We start from the raw sequence: 22,257 nt of genomic DNA, 5'->3' as shown, positions 1-22,257 counted from the left end.
TAACATTCGATCTAAATGTGGTGCTGATAGGATTAATTCGAGGTTGGAGACTGTGGAGACAAAGTCGAAATGTGACAAGAACTTGAGTTGAATTAGTGGTGGACTGACTGAGTTGACGAAGGAAGTGAGGAGACTTTAATTCGTTTAGAACCAATTTTGTCAGATTTCTTGAATCAATGTCCAAATATAAAATCAATTATCTACATAGATATATAATTTCTTTATCATAGAATATTTATCAAGTTTTATAACTTCATCTTAAATAATGATGATCTTCATATCAACATCTTCTAAACATTTGAGGATCTGCTTTATGATTTTATTTTCATAGAGAGATTAAAATACTTTGATACTTCCAATGAAAATAATATCATCTAATGTAGCAAAATTATATACTGTAACAAAATCAATATGATCCATATCGTAGAAGATTGCTTTTGTATGATCTCCACATCTTCAATATTAGTAAGAATACTATAGCGGAATCTGTCATAGTTGATATATTTTTTTTTGCTAAGAAATATATACAGATCTTTTTATCTCTCTAATAGATCCAATTTTTCTTTCATATGGATCAATATATCTCATCGATTTTTCCACCCCCATCCGTATCTAATTCCCTCGTTTGAAGTCGCTTCCTTTATCTACGCGTGTGAAAGAGAGACCAAGGAACTGCCTGCGCTCTCAACACTATGGATGGCGTGGAAGCGAAGGCGTAGAAGGGACCGACGCCATGGCTCGTCCAAGCCAAGCAGCGGTCGACCGCCCAAGCGTGTCCATATTTCTCCAAAGCAGACATTGTGGACGCTTCATCTTTGCCTCTCTCTCTCTCTCTCTCTCTCTCTCTCTCTCACGTCCTCTATCGTCTTCCTACTTCGTCGTCATAAAGTTAGCTTTTTGCATTTACGTTTCTCGTGTTTCTTCTCCACCACATGCGTCCCATGTTACTTCATTTTGGAGCGGTTGGCAGTCTCTGTTAGAAGGCTGATGAGATCCGTCTCCGTGTCCTACTCCTCCTCCATCAATGTGCATGCTCCCATCTCTCTACTTCACCTTAAAGACCAACAACCACCCACTTCTCTTTCAGCCACCGCCCCCCCTCCCCCGCCCTTTCAATGCCAACTCTCTTCTGCCCACTGTCCCATTTTAAATGCAGCCTCCCCTCACCACTTCTCTCCCTGCCTCCTCCATCTCTCTCTCTCTCTCTCTCTAGATTCTCCCTTCTCCGATGGCGCCGGCTTTCGTCCACCGTGACCCGAAGACGGTCTGCGTGATGGACGCGTCATGCCGTCTCGGTGCGTCCCTCGTCGAAGCGCTCCTGCGTAGAGGTTACACTGTTCACGCCACGGCTTACGCGTCGTCCCATGGTTCCGTTCCTGATCTCCTTCATGCATCTCTTTGTCATGGATGATTGCCGACTGCATTCTGCAACCTTAGCTCTTGTGCACATCGGACTTAGAACTAAACCCAGTGTTGCTGAAATTTGATGATGGATGGATGCACTAGGGAAACTCAACGATTTGAGGAGGCTGCAGTCAGGCGAAAACAAGCAGCAGCTCAGGTGCTTCAGAGCAGATCCCTTCGACTACCAAAGCCTGGTGGACGCCATGAAGGGCTGCTGGGGTCTTTTCTACGTTTTCGAACCGCCTCATGATCAACCCTACGACGTAAGAGCTGATCGGATTACTTCGTCTCTTTTGCTTAGAGGGTTAATCTTGCACTCATGATCTCACAAAAAATGATACGGAGTCTGCCAGCAGCAGTACTGGCGTGTTGGTCTATTTCATGATACAATTGACTGCTACCAAACTTAGAGCCAGTGAGATGCAGGAGTGCATGGTGGAAGTGGAGGTGAGAGCTGCGCACAACGTGTTGGAAGCGTGTGCACAAACTGAGACCATGGAGAGGGTCGTCTTCACGTCATCGGTGACTGCAGTTATCTGGAAGGAGGAACGCAGATCGACGGCAACCGTGGACGAGAGGGACTGGAGCGAGCCCAACTTTTGCAGAGGATTCAAGGTATATATCCAAACACTGATGCTTAGTTTAGCGCGCGCACACACACACACACACAAACCATTTACCGAATTTGGAGAATATTTTATATGTATTATAGTACTTGAAAGTTATATGATATCATTTGTTGTGTCCTAATTTTGGTGAACATAAAATATTTTAGATTATAGTATACTTTATAATTAAATCTTAGTATGATGTATGTGAGATTCAGTGGTTTGGATCTCTCATCTGTGTCCCGTACGTACATACATACATACATACTAACATGACTTTAATGCAATTTGTCACTATCAAATTCAACAAAGATTTTTTGTTCTTCTGGTCCTTTTTATTACTTGCAAGAGACTATAAATCTATCTACAAGTCAGTACATAGTAGACTTACGTAAGTCTCCTATTAAGTCTTTTTTATGGAGAGAGAAGAGATTTAACGTAGACCAAAACCGCAGCTGTGGCACGCCCTGGGGAAGACGTTGGCGGAGAAGACGGCTTGGGCGCTAGCGATGGACCGGGGTGTGGAGATGATCTCCGTCAACGCCGCCCTTCCGACGGGGCCTCAGCTCTCCGTCACCAACCCGTACCTGAAGGGAGCGGCCGAGATGTACGAGGACGGCGTCCTGGTCACTGTCGACGTGCAGCTCCTGGTCGACGCTCACGTCGCTGTCTACGAGAGCCCCTCGGCTTACGGCCGTTACATCTGCTTCGGCGACGCAGTGTGCCGCCCCCAAGACGCCGTCAAGCTGGCCCGCATGCTGTCCCCTAACAGCTCCTGCGCACCACCACAGAGGTTGGACCCTGCCGTGGCGTTCTTGTAAATATCACGATCAGTTATATGCTTTGACTGGCGTGCTGATAATCATGGTGTTCGTCTTTGATTGCAGTGATGAGCTGAGGGTGATCGAACAGCGGATCCAGAACAAGAAGCTTAGTAAGCTGATGGTGAGCTTTTATGCTGGAAGACACGTGGAGGAAAATGATCCCTCCATGTAATGGTAGCTATCGGGAGATTATATACTAAGTTACCATAAAGTATGATACGCTTAGCATATCACATCAAGTAAAGAAGGGGAGACAGCCCTTCATCCAAATGTGCATCAAACTACCAAGTCAAATATCCGCAGCTGAATTATGTGTCCAAATAATTGTTAATAGCTACAATAAAAAAAGAATCTCGATGTCGAAAGATGATTTATTACAAGAAAGAATGGGCTTTGAGAATTTCTCCGAGTTATCCTATATTATTGCTTAACATAGCATTCGAATCACATGTATTTCTCAGAAAAAAAGTAAGAACAAGGAAGACACGCATCACTTTTGCAAATCTAATTCAGACAAATGCCTGGTCACATAAAAGCTAAACCTGACTTCAAATTAACTAGAAGAAAAAGAGGCGAGTCATGATCAACCACAAAGAAGGCAATTCCAGAGATTTCAAAAGTAAAACTAGAGCTGATCAGCCGTGGTTTCAAACTACACAAGAATTCTCCAAAACGAGCATAAACTTGTGGCATGACCTTTTGCTGCTAACAGACACAGTTTGATCCGGGATCTCGCTTAATTACAGTGTCTATTTCGGAAGAAAAAAAGTAAACAGATTGAACTACATTGTAATTTACTTTTGTTTTCGAACAAGGGTGGAGCAACTAAAGTTGTTTTATGTACATACAACCAATGACCATTATACTTAGATTTGCAACTATTAGGGGATTGAACTCTGAACTCAACACAGAGTGCTTGCAATTAACATATGTGCAGGCCTACCCACTGAGAGTTGCACGTACAATGCTTGAAAGCTTCAACTTCTTAAGTTTGTTGGAGTTCAGTGGCTGGAATAGGACCTCTGTGCTTGGCTCCACAGCAATCTCCTTGCATTCATCAGACAAAGCATCTTCGCTTTGATAATCACGCTGAATACATAGTAACTGAAGCCTTGAGCTACCTGCATTTGCATTTCGATAATGATTGAAGATAAGAAGGATGGCATAATAATATATCTATGTTCAGGTTAGTATATTACATATATATAAATAAATAAATAAATAAATATATATATATATATATATATATATATATATATATATATATATATATATATATATATATATATATATATATATATTCTGGCCTAATACAATTTCTAGCAATTCAAAGCAATTTAGTGTCTTTGTGCAACAAAATAGCCAAGTCTCCATTGTAGTGAAATGTGAAAATATTTTTATATTCATTCAAATTTACATATTTCTATAGGGAAAATTGGTGTTGAGAGTAATAAACTAAGTTTTCTGCAAACCTGAAAACTTGCCGGGCTCAGTGGGTCAGCCTGCAACCAAGTTTTCAGGCTTCGAATAAAAAAAAAAAAAATCACATCTCAAGACAAAAATTGGTCTCTGACATTAAAAAAGAAAAACCTTCTTTTTAAAATATCTTTCCTAGTCTACTTTTTAGATATTTTAGCATAATCATCATGATTGTATGAATTACTAATTTTTATTTTTTGAAGCTGCTGAATCTATAAACAGGTATGGTATGAAGCTACAAGGAACTATATTCATGTCCTTGTTTCATGAGACTGTTGACAATAGTGTTGGGAAGGTTCAAGTAAGGCTATATCTGTGACTCGAATCCTGATTGTCCAAGTCTTAGAGGATCGATATCCTGTCTTTTTACCTTCCATAAGTTATACTAATTATTTTAAACTCAATGATAGTTATGGAGATACAAGAGCCCACTTTACGAGGGACACCAATTATAGAACCCTTGGGGAGAACTAGAGGGATGAGAATTACCTGGAAGTGTTCCAAATGTTTCATACAGGGATAAAACTGATTGATGGGTTCAAGCCACAGGGGAAACTTATATATTTCTTAAGGCATGTTTAATCATTCTAGTAATATAAATTAAATTCATAGTACTAGAGCTTAATATACAAGAGGCACCAAAAATCCATGCCCCCAAGGCGAGATTTAAAGTATGTGGAACCCTTCCAAATGGTTTGAAGAAAAAATCAAGTCTATGGGTGATGTAATCCGGCTATCTTTGGACCTTTCCATGAATATTCTAAATGATCATCACTGTTAGATATATGTTCTATGCATATCATACTTTGTCTACAAATTACTAATGATACAAATGGCTGCAATCTACACTCATCACAATGTCGTTGACTACATAAATCACCACAAATTTTGATAGAAATGACAATAATAATAACAACAACAACAAAACAACAACAACAATAATAATAACTTTAACTTTCAAGCATTATGTAAATTCTTGTTCTTCAAAGCATTACGAATAAAATAGATAAGATAGTCTATAAATTACCTAAACCTAAGATAGATGGCTTTTGGACGATGAATCGACCAACTTTTGATCTCTTCACATTTTTCAAAGCTTGCATGTCATGTTGACATCCCTTGAACTTAAGGAACTCACCAAGAATATTTCTGTTGCTTTTAAGTTCTAAGCTGCAAAAGAATTGCATAAGAAACAATTAGATTTCTTTTAACGTTTCAAGCATCAATGTTATACATGTAAACAAATGCATTAGAGTTCAAATAGGAGGCAACGTTACAACAAAGGATAAGTGCTTGGCAGAAACAGAGCTGGCTATGACAAATACACTGGACTTCAAATAAGCTGTAGCATGTTGAGCAGATATATTAAATGTGGTAGATAAATACGAAAGAACCATCTGATGACCATCTAATGATTTGGGTTATATTTTAACTAAAAAATTAAAAAATCAGTAAAGTGAACCGAGAATGCAAAATGCAGTCCAAAAATATAAAGTTATTGTACAAATATGCTCGTGATAAAGCAAAGGATCAAACATATGAAACTTGATCAAGTTCTTTAACAGATGTGCTTCAATTCAATTATACCTCTTGATACCGTGGGCCAAGTTTAGTAGGCATATGTGACATGAACAATCAAAATCAGGCAAGCCATCAAATTTTCTATACTATACCAACATGCTGTAAGGTTGCAACTATACTTTTCTACAGTTTTGGATCTGTCACTCCTAGTTTAGTGTTTTACTTTGTCTTTGAAATACTAAAACCTCCACCACATTGAATCGTCCAATTTCTGTCATCTGTACCAGTGCCCTGTATGTCATATATTCTATCAACTAGGTAGTAGAAAGAGCATCCTGACAATGATGATGACAGTTGGGCATAGATGTTGGCACTTGGTGATTAGCAGTAGAAGAGAGGCAAGGGACAGGGTGTAGATGCTGACAGTTGGAGGCCTCAATTTGGTGCATGGAGGCAAATATAACAACAGTTATATGAGGTGCAAGATAAAGGAGATGTATCAAGGCATATTTGAGGCATGTATGTCTTTCCTTGATTTTAAGACAGAACTCTTAACAACTTTGCATTATTTTGAATAATCATTTCTTTCTTTCTAAGGATTCCTTTTCCTTTGAAGAACAGATGCTCAACAGTCACTCCACAAATAGCTTATGCAGCAACAAACCTTTTGACTCACACAAAGTGGAGCAGGTTATAAAGTCCAGTGGTCCAAAACGTATACATAACAGATTGAGCAGCTATTTTACAAATTAAATTGATCAAATGGTCTAGATCTGAGAAAATTGTTGACAAAAGGATGATTATGGGTGGTTTCTTTTCTCACAATGTTAATTTATACAATCACTCTCATGGGTTTCACATATATTCTCCTTATCTTCTGAATCTTTCTCTTATGCTAATTTCATCTTCTCCGAAATAAAAAATCATGATTTCAATGTACTCTCTTTTCTACTTTCTCTTTACCTACTTGAATACAAGCTTCCATGAAAAAAAGTATCACTAAAGTTTTTCTTTCTTTAAAAAAAAAAAAAAGATAATACAGAATGATCTGAGAATGTACCGGTCCCACATTGGTGATGTACTCAGGATAAAGTGAAGCTTCTCATAGAAACCATCTTGCATATCATTCTTGCCAACTGCTCTTTTAATCCAGTTAGAAAATCCACCTCTTGATTCTGGCTTGAGCTCTTTCCATTCATGAGAAGAAATCACTTCTGGGTGGGAATAAATAGAGGAGGCAGGCCTAAAAGTTATACAAGCTATGCATAAGATGAGATAATGCAAACAATGTGACATATAGAAACTCAGTGTATTTGTTTCCCATTCTTTTACTTTTAAGCAAGGATTGAAATTTTGTTCTGTACTGAAGTTTCGAGCTTTGCTCGGTATGGTACAGTACGGTGTATTGAGCGGTACGCCAGGGCATACCGAGCGATATGTCTAATTTAGGCATAAAATCTTCTAAAAACATCTGAAAAATAGAAAAAAAAAGTTAGGATAGGATTTTTAAGTTAGAAATAAATATAGTAATAGTATAAATTTAACAAAATCAATGTAAATTAGATAAAAATAGCATCACATATCTTTTTCGGGCTTTGTGAAATAACCTTGTACAAGGTTCATATTTCAAACTGTTACGGATTGTCCTTTTATAAATATTGAAATATCTACAGAAAAATCATTTGAATTGTTAGATTATTTTATTACAATATAAACTTTAAGATTCAAATAAATTAAATAATCACATATGTAAATATACTTGATTATTGATTCTACCATCAAAATAAACGACCAACCTCCACGGGTGGTGGATCGAGATCCTTGATCCTATGTATCTGCATATCAATATGATATGTTTGTTAGACCCAATCCTAAAATTGATCACACGACATAGTGTATTGACATACTGTATGCCATTGGTGTATCAATGTGGTGATGATCGTAGGTTGATCATTATGAATCACAGGTATCCGAGGCAGCTCCTGATGCATGTATTGGTGAATGTTAAAGCTTCTACTTTTGTTACTGATCTGCTGCTCCGTATTATACTGTTGCTCGGAGAAGTATGACCAACTATCACCGTACTACTGTTGGCCGTAAGATTCTCCATAATATGACGACTGTGAATACGATGAGCTTTGTTCTGTGTTTACATCACATAGGCTCTATCGTATCTGCTCAAATTCATCCATTGACTTCTCCTTCCCCTTCTCCTTCCGCGCATAAACTTGACCAGTATCTTGTTGAGTTTCATGATCTGAATCTTGGGTGGCATATGTAAAATATCGCTCCTTGGTCTATACACCACCCTCAAGTTGTGTAGATGAGGTCAATGACTGCCCAACGTCGTCGCCATCAACCGTCAAGGCACTGTTGTCTGTGTTGCTGTCATGTCTCTAGACCGAGCAAGTTGCTGAATGCGATTGTGAAGGTCTCTCATTGCCCAACTCGATTCTTTCCAACAATGCGACTGATGCTACTGCCTTCCCCTTTGCCTTTACACACTGGACAGACAACTGTGATAGTTGGGTGTCTGTAGTTCCTTGAGCAGTTTAATTCGATGTTGTTTGACTCTTGTCACATTGTAACCGAGGGGGATTTTCCACCTGCTGGGGTTGTGCTTCCTCTTCTTCTATTATCCCGATTATGATAAAACGCGAAGGACGTTGAGGATCTCCCACCTTATCAAGTAGAGGATCATCTTGGTTCTCTGCCGCTTCGACCCACTCTAACATCGGCTCTGAATCTTCGTTGTAGAATTGGAGGTCGATGGGATCAATATTTAGTTACTTTGACTCCTTATCCAGCTCGGCACGTTGCAACCTTAGTCGCATATTATAATGGACATATACCAGTTTCTCTAACTGTCTATACGAGAGTTTGTTGCGGATCTTCATGTGAATCAATGTAAACATTGACCAATTACGTTCGCAACCACTAGATGTCGTCGTATGTGAAAGTACATGAACGACAACCTTTCTTAAATGTGGTGCATCATCTCCAAATTATAACCACCACTCGACTGCAAAAAGATATAAATAAGATTTTATTAGCATAACAAATAATTAACATCAAATATAATTGATAATCAATATATGTAACTTTTTCTCACCAGGATCCATGGTGTAACGACACGATACAGCTACAATGTCGGAGAATGAACCAACAGTTTCTCAAAATAATCGACCTTCTATAAGAGCATCGACTGTATCAGTAGTGTTTGGCAAGAGTCGATATATAACATTTCGTAGTGTCATTAGTAAATCATTTTGCGTTCCGATAGCATATCGATATTGAATTATTAGGTTTAGATAATACGTTGCAAGACATAATTTTGTTAGTATGATTTTTTATTATATAAATAATAAATTAAAGTATTTTGAATATGAATTTACCTGCATTATGGATATATTGATCTATATGAACTTCAGTTTGACGATTAATGATCCGTAAATATTAGTCAGCCTTAAAATCAACTTTGAATGCTTTCCTGACCTCCTCTCTTACTGAAATCAGCATATATTTAAGATACGTCATCTGTGGACGCTAGTCCATATCGACCTTGTGGAGAACAACATAATATAATTCCACACCTTTTATGATTTAAACTGCGATCTCCCAAAATCTAAGGAAAGAATGAACTTTCTATCTTCTTTCCATCGCTTAATCTCAAATATCTGGAATCAGACCACTCTTATGAGATGACCATTGCCTTCAAGCTATGCATTTTTTGCTATAATGATTTTAATGTAATGAAATTGACAGCAAACCGAGTGACTCCAGGTCGGAGTATCTCATCGTTTAAATACTTTTGCATTAAAGAGTGGACCCAATGATGATTATATATAAACTTTGTAATTGATTGTGCTTGAGTTACACACTTCTTGACCGCATCAAGCTCACAAATATTTTTCTTTTTTCTATCAATTACAAACCGACTTTGATATTCGCTCAATTGTCGGTTACTATTAGGACAATATACTATGGTCCAATTTCCTCTACTACGGTGTTTATCAAGATCTCAATATAGTCTATATCTTGGATCTTTCAGAAGCATTAACTGATTTATGAAATACCACCCTTCTATTGCAATAAACAAGAAAGTTGATAATACTCATTCTTGTTATTCTCGTCCAACTGTCACACATTAGTGTCACCCCATATTCGTCTCATTGCCTCTTGAAGGATTTGATCCAATCCTTCAGTTCTGCCACCTTCTCATTTAAGTACACGCCATGAATCTCCCTCGGTGTTGGAGGTTGGATTCTCGTGCCAAAATTTTGAATAGATGAGACCAAGGATTGAAATATCATACTGTACCGAAGTTTCGACATTCTCTTGGTATGGTACTGTATACCGAGCGATATACCGTTCGGTATATATATATATATATATATATATATATATAATATCGCCCGGTAACGAGCGATCCGCTTACCGGTACATATCGCCCGTACCGAGCGGTATCATTCAAAACCGTATACCTTGGATGAGACCATGCTATGATAATATGGACCTTGGGCGATGTTAGCTCGAATCATGTGGAAATTGAACTATTTTGAAATTGCCTTCCCAATATCTCGCTTTTTTTTGTATATGCATCGTCAATCCGTGTTTGTTTCGCTATTTGTGGGAGATAGGCTTACGAATCAATATTAATAATATTTGGTGTAGACCTCCTACCAAGACTTATCATAAAACCACAAAGTCCGCTATGTCTTATACTACTAGTTCAGCATAACTAAAAAGGAGTAGTTGACTGCCTCATGCCAGCCGACCTCTGGATTCCACTACCATTGCCATACTCCAATTGTGAGTTAAGACGTCGATGCCTGATTGCTTTATTGATCATATACTGATGCTCAAATGATGCACGACAGCTGTGAGATCCGGGTAGACTTCATCGTTGCGACCGTCATACTGATCATAAACTGGTTTCTGCGTAGCCCTATAGAATTCTTCCTCAACTCTTATCTTCTTTTTTAATGTATCTTCATTTGTTTGTTATAGTCTGCTTTGAAATAATTTATGGATATCCGTCGAAACCTTCTTACATTTTGTAACATCAGGATACCTGCCGACCAAATACATCTTCACTCAAGTTATTCCTTCCATCTTTCCAGTGTAGTCACAATAAATATATTACCAATAATAACGGTTCCCATCTTATGGTTGTTCCTTTGGTGTCATGATCCTACCAAATTTAAATCAAATAAAACTATAAACATATTGAATTGACCTAATATTGATCAAAAACCACAAATTGTAACATTAAATCATCATTAAATACATTAATCACACGATTAACATAGTTAATTACCTATTAATTACTTCTCTTTCAATACTATAAACATGTCAAACACCCTAATAGATATTAAAGGCATTGAATTGACTTAAAATCGATCAAATTTTAATTAAATCATCATTAAAATGACTAATAAAAATATTAAATAACTTTAATAAAATCTAATTAAACCTATTTTACCATTATAAATATGTGAAACATATAAAACAAACATTAAATACGTAATTTTGATCCAATATACATCAAATTATGATGAAATCATCATTAAATACACTAATCACATGATTAACATAGTTAATTACCTATTAATTACTTCTCTTTCAACATTATAAACATGTCAAACACCTTAATGAGTATTAAAAACATTGAATTGATCTAAAATCGATCAAATTTTGATTAAATCATCATTAAAATAACTAATTATAATATTAAATAACTTTAATAAAACCAAATTAAACATATTTTACCATCATAAATATCTTTCAATATTTAATATACATGAAATATAAACATTTGACTTATTATGTGTCTAATTTCGAATTAATTGATATTAAACACACTAATCATAATATTAAAGATCTTAATTACTCTCTAATTAAAGAAAAAGAATGCATACCTCTTGATCAAAAAGTTTTTTCTCTTAATCCTTCTAAATTAGTCTCGATTCAATTACAAATCGTTGCTTTGTAAAGTTTAGTAGAGTGCAAATGTGAGAATAAGAGAAAGTGAAAAAAAAAAAAAGTTTTAGTTTAAGAGTGTGTGAAAGTGAAATGAAATGAAATAGGGGGGAGGATATATTTAAAAACCCATGAGAAAAGACTCCAACGATCAATTTGACTATTGAAACACTGTTACAGATCGGTAACGGTAAAAATTTCGATCGTTACCATTTGATATAGCCCCATATCGTCCGATACGGGGCTATATCAAGCGTTTCGCCCGGTAGCAAACTATCTGCGTATTGGTCTGCTGGCGGACTGGTACGTATTGCCCGATATAGGTGGTATCATTTAAAATTTCAATCCGTGCTTTTAAGATATAAAAGCACATTGAATTTGTCATCCACCTAAACTTGAATAGCCAATTTAATGGCACATGCATTTCAAATTTTAAGAAAGTAAATGTTTAATTGATCAGTGAATAGCCTATTACCATACGATTCCTTCTTATATCTAACGTCCTTGTGTGTACCAATTTAGCATAATATTAACCATATCAGCAATAATCAAATCATCTCCTATTTCCCAAGACCAAGTGCTAGAGTAAGCCTTATATCAATATCTATGCCAAAGTAAACAGATATTGGATATAAGATATGGAAAAGAAATAAACAATCTCAAGAAAAATAGGGATCAATCCATAGATGATGGAGAATGTGACAAGATAATAGAGTCCAACAATCTCTAATAGGCCTTAACTAATTCAAAAATGAAATTGAGGAAGGGCGGTGATTGCTTTCACCAGCATTTAGCTGCAAATTGCTTTGCCTCAAATATTTGGACATCAGCCAGTCTAGCATTTTTGTGATATAAGATGATCATAAAAAGACAAATCCACAATATAAGGTATATACTCTAACTGCAGAATTAGCACATATCATACTGTAAGTCTCGAAAAATTCATTTTATCAACACCTGCAAATTGAATCTGGAAGTATGACTCGACCAATTACATGTCCTTTGGGCAATAGCAACCCTCTTTGTTCCAAGTATGATTCAAGAACTGCTACTTGTCTGCTAACTTCAATCACCTGAATGACATGGTTGCTAAAATATTAAATAGTAGCAAAAGGATGGAACCATTAAGATGCCAAGTAACCATCACTAATCAGAACATTCTAATATTTGTCCAATGATGTTCACAAGTTTGTTTAATGTGCTATTAAAAGTGCACAATGTTTAATAAGAAAACAAAACCAAAAGGCAGAGTTATATGCTTACACTGCAGCTGATTGGGGATGATCCGAGATGCACATATAGATACAGTTGATGACAGAAGTATCAAAACTTAAAATACACAGAAAAATATGTACATAAATTTCGTTGAATCGTTTTATTCTCAGCACTAAACTAAAGAACCCAAAAAATTAATTTAGATGGTAAAAAAAGGCATACGAAGCATTGATATTGAACAAGAGAAATTTGAAGGCATCAGAAAGGATGTCTTACAGGATTTAGATGAGTCTGAGACTTGTGCTTCTTGTCAACCCAGTTCCCACCCCCATCAATCGCCACCAAACCAGAAAAGTTCCGGACTGCCACCACCATTGCTTCCCTGACATCATAGATTACTGTTATTGCTCCGCTCCTTACTGTAAGTATACAAAACTAGCAACAAAAGAGTACGTCAAAAATAACATAAATGCATCATGAAGTACGAAATTCCTTCATGGCAAGGAACCGATTTAAATCAAGAAACAGCAAAGAAACCGATCGAGGACGGACCTCTTCGTAACAAGAACGACATCTATGTGCTGCCGAGTGCCGGTATCAGCGTCGGGAATCCGAAGCCCGACGAACGCCTTACCACCATAGAGCTTCTCCAATCTGCAACACCCTCAAAACACCGCGTGATGAAAGATCAAACTCCAGCGGCCTAGATAGACCCTAGTGTTAGAGTAACGAAGTTATGGAAGGGATCCGGCATACCTGGCGGCGACGGCGAAACTGGCGTCGGAATCGGAGGTATCAATGTCCGGGAAGTCGTCCTCGCCGTTGATGATTTGCCGAAAGAAATTGTAGAAGACCAGGCCGCAGAGGATCTCCAACCACATGGTGATGCGATCGTCGACGATCCGAATTCCAAGGCCTTGAGATTCCGGCGAATCGGGGTTTGGATCGTTTCGCGGAGCGCAAGTGTGCTGCCTGCTACCTTTCGACGCGGTGCCAATGTTGCCTATATACCCCCTCACGCCGATGGCGTAGCAACTAAGCAAAGCACTAAAGCAACCATAATTTTCCGCGAGGGAGCCCCTACCTCAGGAATCGGGCGGCTCCGAAGAAGGTTGGTTATGTGGCAAGTCTTGAATGGCTACATGAGTGGGGGCACGCACTTGTTTGGCAGGCCCCACCATAATTTTAGCACCGATTTTAACGCGCCCATCAAGATTATATGTGAATCTCCAGGCTCTCATCAAAATTCCTGTGTTGATCAACCACCACTATACATCTTCCAAATGCTTACAGAGAGCAATCAACAAACTGGTTACTGCAGCATCTAAGCATACTACTACACTGTCTTCTCCCATCGAACAATATCCAAAGCATGACAAGCACCACAATCCATAAAGAAGTCCCCAAAACAAATTATTCTCATTATCATAATCATGAACAGAACATGGTACTAATCCTGAAGAACAAACTGCCCCAGTAGCAAATGCATCAAAAGCTCTAATGCTTTCAGAAATGTGGAACCAAGAAGAAGATGAAAAGCTGAGTATTGTAGCTAACAGTTAGTACAGCAACTGCGAGTTTCAAACACCACATATACAACATGGTCACATCTCAAGTCATCATACACACCCTACTAAAACAGCACCAACAAGCTGTAAGCTCCCAACTGTGTACAAGGATCTTTCTTTCTGGTTGATACAAAAGAAAGCATCCCTCAAATATAAATGCTAAGGATGGGAACTGTTTACAGCACAAACAGAAAACAAGTGTTACCATCATCCTGGTCTGGAGTCCAAATTTCTCGTTCAGATACTCGAGCTTAATCTGCTCCGATTAAGAGATAACTGTTGAGCTCAACACAGTTTTAATTGAATGTGAGCATGTAAATATATAGAAAAAAAAGTTAAACATAAAAAATTTTCAGGAATATTTATCCTAAACAAAGAAAAAAATATGGAACCATGAGAAACTTATAGTTGATTTAATTTTAAAGAAAAAATTTGCATTATATGTCAAAATTTGCTAGGAGGACCTAATGCAGTGAACGAGCTGTAAACTGAGATATATGCAGATGATTGTTGATGCAAAATGTCACACTGGTAACTTACTTTTGTAACATTTTCGGGAATTTATTCATAGGCTTATGTTACAGCTTTATTTTGTGTTATACAATGGTGTCCAAAATTTGTGACCCACCTCATAATAATCCATTGATTCTGTTGCCAATCAGATGAAGACTTGACTTGTTTTTGCAGTCCAAACTCTATGATGAATGATTCTCAACAAGAACTTCAAATATAGATAGCTCCAAGTAAATGATACTGAATCTGCTAGCATATAATAGATTGAAATATTTTGTTGCTTCAGTATGTAACCCTCTCCCCTTTCGAGATTTATGACTAAAGAAGATTTGAGCATAACTTACAGTATTAGTTTCTAAAGGTGATCGAACGGCTATTTATCTATTGTATTTTAATCAAATGGAGGATGGGGAAGGCTCATTAGAGAAATAATTGTTCAGTTCGACCTTGAATTATTAAAAGTTGAATGAAGATGTGGGCAAAGTAAAACAAATGGATCGTTTTCATGGTAACGGGCATATTGATAGAAGTGAAGATTGTCCTCAAAACAATATATCTCACACCAAAGATATTTAATGTCATGAGCTATCACGATAGACCTCCAGGCACACTCACATGAAGAAAACATGATTCCAGTTGTCTAGCTCAAAATGAACCTAAATTCTACTTAAGCCCATCAAAACTTACACACCAATGCAACTTAAAGATGATTCTCAATACGCAAATTAGCCAATGTGAAAGGCCTGCATAGTTTCTCTGGTACCCGATAAATCTATCGACACAATAACTCAAACGGAACAGAATTTCAACCAGGTGTCATGATAAAAACTCAAAATTTGTTTCATGGCAGATGCAACAGAAGCTAATGTAAGATTCCACCTCCAGTTCAAAACAATTATTTTTGCATCAGAAAAAGCACTCAAATGAAAAGAAGCGAGTAGTCTGTATTGCATCAAGATATTGCAATAGTTTTTTGGTATCATTAGAAGAAACATAAAGCCCACCATAAGCAAGTGCTTATTATTTTCTTCTGTCATTACCTCAAATACAAGCATTTTTACCAGCTTATAGTAAATCAATAGATTCAGGATCAGAATTAAATACAAAAATTGAGCAAAGAGAATTTGTTAATTAGAAAGAAAATAAAATAAACTGTCCTTCACCTGCATAATTCCAGCTACATTTCCATCATCTTGTATTCCAATGCCCATACTGCCGACATGTCCATGGTAATCTCCTAAACCAATACTTGTTGTCATCTATGTTGAACACTTACATTAGACCTTTGGTCAGACCAATAAATGGATATTGAGATCGATAGGCTTGGCTATCTGTCAACAAAAGCTGGCAAAGGAACAGCAGTTCCACCTTGGAGCTACAACATATCCCTCCATCCAGGGCTCAGAATGGGCAAGAAGCCAGAGGGTGACGGAGGGAACCAGAGCCCGGGAGAGGGCGGTGGCCGCGGACCGGGCCCTGGTCCTGCCCCCCACATCTCCGATTGGCCTAATGGCGACAGAGCAAAGTTGGGAGTCAGCGGCGGAGGGTATTGGAACCCCGGCGACATCAGTGGATAAGGAGATTTCGGCGAGAGCATGTTCAAGAACGTGCTTGGAGAAGGCAACGCCGACGCTGACGGGGTAGTAGGAGGAGGAGGCAGCCTAGCGGTTGTTCTTGGAGATGGCAGGGGGAGTGGCGGCAGCAGCCCCGGGGATGGAAGGGGCGGTGGGTGCGGCTGGCGGGAGGTGTCGGAGCTGACGAGAGAGCTCTCAAGATAGCGCATGTAGGTGGAGACGGGCGACTCGGCCCAGGCAGGGCCGGCAGCACCGGCGGAGATGAAGGGGCGGGGGAAGGACGAAGGGTCCCAATTGGGATGAGGAACCGGAGCTGGAGGCAGATTGAAACTAGGGCTTTGGTAGGGGATGGGGGGATAATAGGGGGGTGGAAGGCGAGCGGCGGCGGCGGTCAGAGAAGGGGGAGGAGGCCGGGGAATTGCGGCGAGCGGCGGGGGCCGGATCTTCTGGAGGCGGGTGCTGGAGGGCCTCGGCCGGGGATGGGGATGGGGATTGGGGACGGGGCTGCTGTCGCGGGAGGGGGTGCCGGTGAGCTGCTGGACGATGCCGCGGAAGTCCTTCTTGCTGATGTTGTACACCTGCGGCTGCGGCTGCTGTTGCTGCTGCGGTGGCTTTTGGTCAGAGTAGTAGCAGGTTGGGTGGTGGGGAAGGGTCTTGCGGATGTTCTTGCTCAGCTTGTTGACCCCCAGATGTTGTTGCCGTTGCTGTTCATGGTGATGGTTGTTCCCCCAGCGATCCATTCGTGTCCCTCCTCTCCCTTCTTCTTCTCGATCTACCTATGTGGACAACAAAAGAGGAGGAGGGGACATAGCGAGAGAGGGATCGACTCATGAGACGTGGACGACCGTGGAGAAGTGCACCAGGGTTGATGGTGGAAGGGTTCGTATTTTATGAGCATGTTCACCACGACATCGCAATAAATATGTCACGCGTGATCCTTGCTTCGAAATGACACCTTCGAAGGGGAAGCATGGACTGGGGAGGAATATTACAGCCAGTAGTAGGCCTCTGTTAGCTCAACGAAAGGTGCTGACCTAATATATGTACGTAGTGTAAGAACGACATCATTTATATTAATACGAAAAGTTCCTGCACAATATTACAGGGTAAATTGTTTGACGAAGCCACTGCTGCTAGGCGATGGACGAATCCAGGGGAGAAGACCACAGCCGAGAATCCACCATGATCGCATGCATGACCGCTCCCGCTCCACTCAATTCGTAACATTCAGCAATCACAAAGTCACAGAGCAAACCAAATTGCTTCATAGAATGAAACAGGGATGTTGAACTCTCTCGTGATTGCCCATCACAAGATCGCACATCCTTCAATAGAGTGATGCGCTTGACACAAGATACTCCGAACTAAAACTAGAGCAATACAAGTTCCATCTCATGGGAGGCCGAGGGAAGCGAGAGAGAGAGAGAGAGAGAGGAGAGAAAGGGAGTAGATGATCTTACGTCTGGGGCGAGGCGATGAAGATGCGGATCTGGTCAAGGAAAGTGATGTCGTGGGGCCGATCCGTGCGTCTCACATACCCCTTAGCCTCCTTCTCCGAGTACACCTTGTAACCCATCTCCCCGCACCGCCTCCACATCACCCCCGCGTAGCTCCGGTGCGCATAGTACGCCTCCGCCTCCGCCTCCTTCTGGCCCTCGCCGTCGACGACGACGGAGATGGGGAGACGCTCGTAGTGGCCCTTGCGGGTGCCCTCTAGGTCGTCCATGCGGGCGAGGGCCCGGGGGGAGACGGCGTAGAGCTCGCCGAAGACGTGCTCGCCGGCGCCGGGGAGGTCGAGGAGGAAGGGGACGCGGTAGGGTCCGCACACGAGGGGGAGGCGGCCGGCGGTGTGGGCAGTGCCCACGAATGCGGCGTCCCCGGTGCGGATCAGGTCCTGCATGAGGCCGTGGTTGGCGAAGCCGCGCTTGAGCGTACCGTAGGTGAACACCAGCCGCCGCCGCCGCCGCCGCCCTTCCTTACTCCCGTTCGCCCCCATCGATCAAGATCAATCACCTCCTCCACCACGTACGGATCCAACTCTCTTGGCTGGGCCTATTTAAGAAAGGAGACCGCTTGCCGTGAGTCGATTTCTCCAATTCTACCCGCGCGGTTATTGGACCCGTCTTGTGGGTCCAACACAGGGCCCCGCACAACAAACTTGACTCGCTCACGGCGTCGACAGTGGGAAACATCATCAAATCGGAAAAACCAGATCTGGATTTGGATTCTAGTGGATTCGTTCTTCGAAAAATCTGCATCACAGATCTGGCAAATCCTGCGATGATTACTCAGTGTTAATTTCGACCCGTCCATCACAGATCTGGCAAATGCTACATTAGAGTTCTTGTCATCCCATTGTGCATACTAGCCATAAGGAGTCTCCATAACCGAGATAGGCCCAAGTGGTTATCTCATGATGTTGCACCATTGTGTGTTCTGCTTGTTGAGGTCAGCTAAGTTCACACTCGGAGCTTAGATTCTTAGGAAGAATGATATAAGATGCATGCCTTTTATCATCATGATTCTTTTTGCCAAAGGAAGCATTTTATTAACGGCTGAGAATGATTCTTTTATCATCAACTTTCAAGATGCTTCTTTTAGCACTGGGAAGAACTGCGCGTTATAAATGACGCTCATCATCATCCATGCCTCGAAGCGAGATTGATGCACGTGTTTAGCTACTGCTCGCCTCACAACTAAGGGTCCCACCCGGGTCGCCCACCCATCCATCCAATCACGAGGCAGCGAGCGGTGCCACATTTCGTCACTCTCGAGCTAAAATAGAAAACGAAGATGATGCAACAAATTACCTCCTCGTGCTCCTCCTCCGTCTTCCGAGTGCTCGGTTTTCTTTTGCCGTTTGCTTGGCTAGGGTTTCCACGGGCCTCGCCCTTGCTCCTTCTTGCTCGCCGTCAACGTTACCCCGATCAATCCATAGGGCTTCTTCTGTTCTTGGCTGTTTCTTTAGTGGGTTTCCTCGATTAGGGCGTCGCTCTCCCTCGAAATGGCGTCTCCTCGGCACTTCCTCTGACCAGTCTTTGGTGGATTTCTTTGGCTGCTTCTTCGTGGTTCGGTTCCTTCTTTTCGGAACCTAGCTCTTGGCAACGATTCCATCCTGGTTCTTACCTTGCGGGCTCGTTCTTCCGCTCCGTTGGTGGAAATTTGGGATCTTGGTCTCTCTGGTCCGGATTTCGCGAACATTTTCTATGGATTACGGTGGTGGAACTTCGTATACCGGAAGCAATGCCATCGCGATCATTCCGGACGCGTCTGGGCCTCCCGGCCGCGATTCCTGGCTCCCAGGAGGGAGTGACCAGCTCCTGTGGGCGACCGATGAGGATTACCGTGCTTGGAGCGGAGACGCGTCCGCCGATGCTGGCTTCAACTCTGCCTACGACGGCCGCCAATCCCAGTCCCGGGCGGGCAGCGAGCAGCCTCCCGGCAAGAGATCTCGGAACTCCCAAGGGGACTCTCAGGGTAATAATAGGTCCACCAGCTCCAAAGCCATTGGGAAAATGTTCTTCAAGACCAAGCTGTGCTGCAAATTCCGTGCAGGGACTTGCCCATACATCACGAACTGTAATTTTGCTCATGGGATTGAGGAGCTCCGCAAGCCGCCTCCAAACTGGCAGGAGATTGTGGCAGCTCACGAGGAGGGCTCCGAGGCCAGAGAGGAGCGTCAGATACCAACGATGAGCTCGTCGATCGTGATTGGGGATTCCGAAAGATCCTATAAAGGAAGGCGGTGTAAGAAGTTCTACACGGAAGAGGGGTGCCCATATGGGGATACCTGCACTTTCATCCATGATGAGCAATCTAAGGCTCGGGAGAGCGTGGCGATCAGTCTGTCACCCACAGTTGGAGGTAGTGGATATGGGGGTGGAGCGAATGGGTCGACTCAGAAGCCTTCGAACTGGAAGACGAGGATATGTAACAAGTGGGAGATGACGGGGTATTGCCCATTTGGCAGCAAGTGCCACTTTGCTCATGGTGCAGCAGGTATGACAGACTACCTTGTTAACACTGAAATCCATCTGTAGGTGCAACAGCCGTAAGGTGTTTCATGTGTGCTTCAGATTATGATGAGCTATAATGAAAACTTAAGAGAAGATCTGCGATGTATTAGTTTTATTCTTGAATTGTACAAACGTATTGATTTACCTTCTGGCACTAGTTTCGTTGGCCATATACCATGATTAGTTGATTTCCTTGATGGCTTTACACGCTTCGTTTACCAAAAAAACATGCTGAGTGGAGCTTCATGGTCTGGTATGTAGAGTATGTGCATTATTATTATTCTTTTTTGATGTCATTTATCTTGAATCGGGCTTCTGTCTACTGAATGAGTTTAAGGTTCGGTACTGCTTGAATTGATTTTTATCATTTGCATAGAAGCTCCTTGACCAGCCAGTTATGATCTTTACTCTCGGCATCATATTCATATTTGTATGAATATTTTTCCTGTGTTTAGTGTATACTAGGATGTGCTTGCAGTATATTATTCTCATTAATGAGTAAATATTGTGGCTTCAGAACTTCACAGATACGGTGGGGGTCTTATGGAGACAGAAGGTAGAGATGTCTCCTCGGCCACTCCAGATTCAAAGCAAGCAGGGACATTGACAAAGGCTCCATCAGATGCTTCTGTTGCTTCAAGCATCTCGGTTCCTCATGCAGATATGTATCATATTGGTGTTCCTTCGCAGAGGTCTGCTGGTTCCATACAGAGGCAGGGACAGAGGTCAGTTGAGAAGTGGAAGGGCCCGGACAAAATTAGTAAGATTTATGGTGACTGGATTGATGACATTGAGTAGAACCTTGAATGCAGAAGCACCAGGTTACCTACTAATAGAATAATTAGTCGGTTATCTCCATTTTATGCTGTGCCACCTGAGATAAAGGTTCTGTTCCGAGGTTGTGGAGTACTGAAGGCAGCTAGTGATGTGCTGCCATATGCAGGAAGTGGGGTATCTATCGGCATGGTAATTATAAAACCTTGGAAATCTGAAGACTGTATTTTGAGGAAGTGTGATTACTATATGCTTCTTTTGCTGGTTTTCAAGAGTATATCTACGACTGTTCACCTTGGAGATTGTGATTTCAGTATGCTGCTTCTCAAGAAAGTTTGCGAAAATTGCATGACTCTTTCAGCTTCAAGAATTAGCATTTCACTAACAAATGCTTGATAGTCCTTGAACCTAAATTTTGGAGCCAAGTTGCTAACTCTCATCAGCATCAGTTGGTTCTTGGCTTGCCGCTGTGATTGATCCATATCAAGTAAACCAGTGTCAGCCAGACATGACAAAGGTTTCTGGCTGGCTGCAAGAATGCTTCTGAAGTTTATTATAGAACGGAAATATTGTACTCAATATCTCTGTGCACATTGGGAGTCTTTCCTCCTACTGTTAACGTACTAAGATGGCTAATGATGTTTGTGCCGGTCAGTTCATGAACTGAACGTTAGTTTAATTTAGCATCCGTTGTTATTCTATTAGTCTTTTTTTAGTCTGTCACAAGATTTCCATTTTGACTTCCTTCACAATAGACTCAAATTACTGCGGATCTTCTG

At 40.9% G+C, this 22,257-nt stretch overlaps 5 protein-coding genes across 6 annotated transcripts; 2 read left to right on the top strand and 3 right to left on the bottom strand.

Annotated features, from left to right (window-relative positions):
• Positions 1-1,151: 1,151 nt before the first annotated feature.
• Positions 1,152-3,236, top strand: LOC135639066 (cinnamoyl-CoA reductase-like SNL6). Its single transcript, XM_065152809.1, has 5 exons — positions 1,152-1,367; positions 1,507-1,667; positions 1,831-2,019; positions 2,468-2,805; positions 2,900-3,236. The coding sequence occupies exons 1-5, from the start codon at positions 1,229-1,231 to the stop codon at positions 3,006-3,008; spliced, it is 936 nt and encodes a 311-aa protein (XP_065008881.1). The 5' UTR covers positions 1,152-1,228; the 3' UTR covers positions 3,009-3,236.
• Positions 3,237-3,443: 207 nt separating this feature from the next.
• On the bottom strand, positions 3,444-14,269 carry LOC135639064 (uncharacterized). Of its 2 annotated transcripts, XM_065152805.1 has the most exons (7): positions 13,790-14,254; positions 13,586-13,687; positions 13,310-13,415; positions 12,776-12,891; positions 6,897-7,079; positions 5,343-5,485; positions 3,444-3,957 (listed from the first exon to the last, which is right to left on the bottom strand). In XM_065152805.1, exons 1-7 carry the CDS (start codon positions 13,912-13,914, stop codon positions 3,776-3,778), a joined length of 957 nt encoding a protein of 318 aa, XP_065008877.1. In that variant the 5' UTR covers positions 13,915-14,254; the 3' UTR covers positions 3,444-3,775. The 2 variants fall into 2 exon arrangements, with proteins under 2 accessions (XP_065008877.1, XP_065008879.1); XM_065152807.1 differs by lacking the exon at positions 6,897-7,079 and having other exon boundaries at positions 13,790-14,269.
• Positions 14,270-14,425: 156 nt separating this feature from the next.
• On the bottom strand, positions 14,426-17,628 carry LOC135639065 (protein HAIKU1-like). Its single transcript, XM_065152808.1, has 2 exons — positions 16,278-17,628; positions 14,426-14,877 (listed from the first exon to the last, which is right to left on the bottom strand). The coding sequence occupies exon 1, from the start codon at positions 17,426-17,428 to the stop codon at positions 16,490-16,492; it is 939 nt and encodes a 312-aa protein (XP_065008880.1). The 5' UTR covers positions 17,429-17,628; the 3' UTR covers positions 14,426-14,877; positions 16,278-16,489.
• Positions 17,629-17,748: 120 nt separating this feature from the next.
• LOC135639068 (putative gamma-glutamylcyclotransferase At3g02910) lies at positions 17,749-19,078 on the bottom strand. Its single transcript, XM_065152811.1, has one exon. It carries the CDS (start codon positions 18,682-18,684, stop codon positions 18,145-18,147), a length of 540 nt encoding a protein of 179 aa, XP_065008883.1. The 5' UTR covers positions 18,685-19,078; the 3' UTR covers positions 17,749-18,144.
• A 401-nt stretch (positions 19,079-19,479) lies between these two features.
• On the top strand, positions 19,480-22,182 carry LOC135581529 (zinc finger CCCH domain-containing protein 56-like). The gene is made up of 2 exons (XM_065152804.1): positions 19,480-20,687; positions 21,222-22,182. The coding sequence occupies exons 1-2, from the start codon at positions 19,895-19,897 to the stop codon at positions 21,500-21,502; spliced, it is 1,074 nt and encodes a 357-aa protein (XP_065008876.1). The 5' UTR covers positions 19,480-19,894; the 3' UTR covers positions 21,503-22,182.
• Positions 22,183-22,257: the final 75 nt, after the last annotated feature.

The sequence above is a fragment of the Musa acuminata genome, chromosome BXJ3-5 (assembly GCF_036884655.1).
Source record: "Musa acuminata AAA Group cultivar baxijiao chromosome BXJ3-5, Cavendish_Baxijiao_AAA, whole genome shotgun sequence".
NCBI classification, from domain to species: domain Eukaryota; kingdom Viridiplantae; phylum Streptophyta; class Magnoliopsida; order Zingiberales; family Musaceae; genus Musa; species Musa acuminata.
This window is presented reverse-complemented; position numbering and strand designations above follow the sequence as displayed.

Excerpts from the sequence above, each read along its gene's own strand:
- LOC135639068 (XM_065152811.1), bottom strand. The coding sequence starts at position 18,684 with ATGGGGGCGAACGGGAGTAAGGAAGGGCGGCGGCGGCGGCGGCGGCTG.
- LOC135639065 (XM_065152808.1), bottom strand. The coding sequence starts at position 17,428 with ATGGATCGCTGGGGGAACAACCATCACCATGAACAGCAACGGCAACAA.
- LOC135639064 (XM_065152805.1), bottom strand. The coding sequence starts at position 13,914 with ATGTGGTTGGAGATCCTCTGCGGCCTGGTCTTCTACAATTTCTTTCGG. Across the intron at positions 12,892-13,309 it reads CTCAGACTCATCTAAATCCT|GTGATTGAAGTTAGCAGACA; the intron begins GTAAGACATCCT and ends CATGTCATTCAG. Across the intron at positions 7,080-12,775 it reads CTTCCAGATTCAATTTGCAG|GCCTGCCTCCTCTATTTATT; the intron begins GTGTTGATAAAA and ends TATAACTTTTAG.
- LOC135639066 (XM_065152809.1), top strand. The coding sequence starts at position 1,229 with ATGGCGCCGGCTTTCGTCCACCGTGACCCGAAGACGGTCTGCGTGATG. Across the intron at positions 1,368-1,506 it reads GGCTTACGCGTCGTCCCATG|GGAAACTCAACGATTTGAGG; the intron begins GTTCCGTTCCTG and ends TGGATGCACTAG. Across the intron at positions 2,806-2,899 it reads TCCTGCGCACCACCACAGAG|TGATGAGCTGAGGGTGATCG; the intron begins GTTGGACCCTGC and ends CTTTGATTGCAG.
- LOC135581529 (XM_065152804.1), top strand. The coding sequence starts at position 19,895 with ATGGATTACGGTGGTGGAACTTCGTATACCGGAAGCAATGCCATCGCG. Across the intron at positions 20,688-21,221 it reads CTTTGCTCATGGTGCAGCAG|AACTTCACAGATACGGTGGG; the intron begins GTATGACAGACT and ends TTGTGGCTTCAG.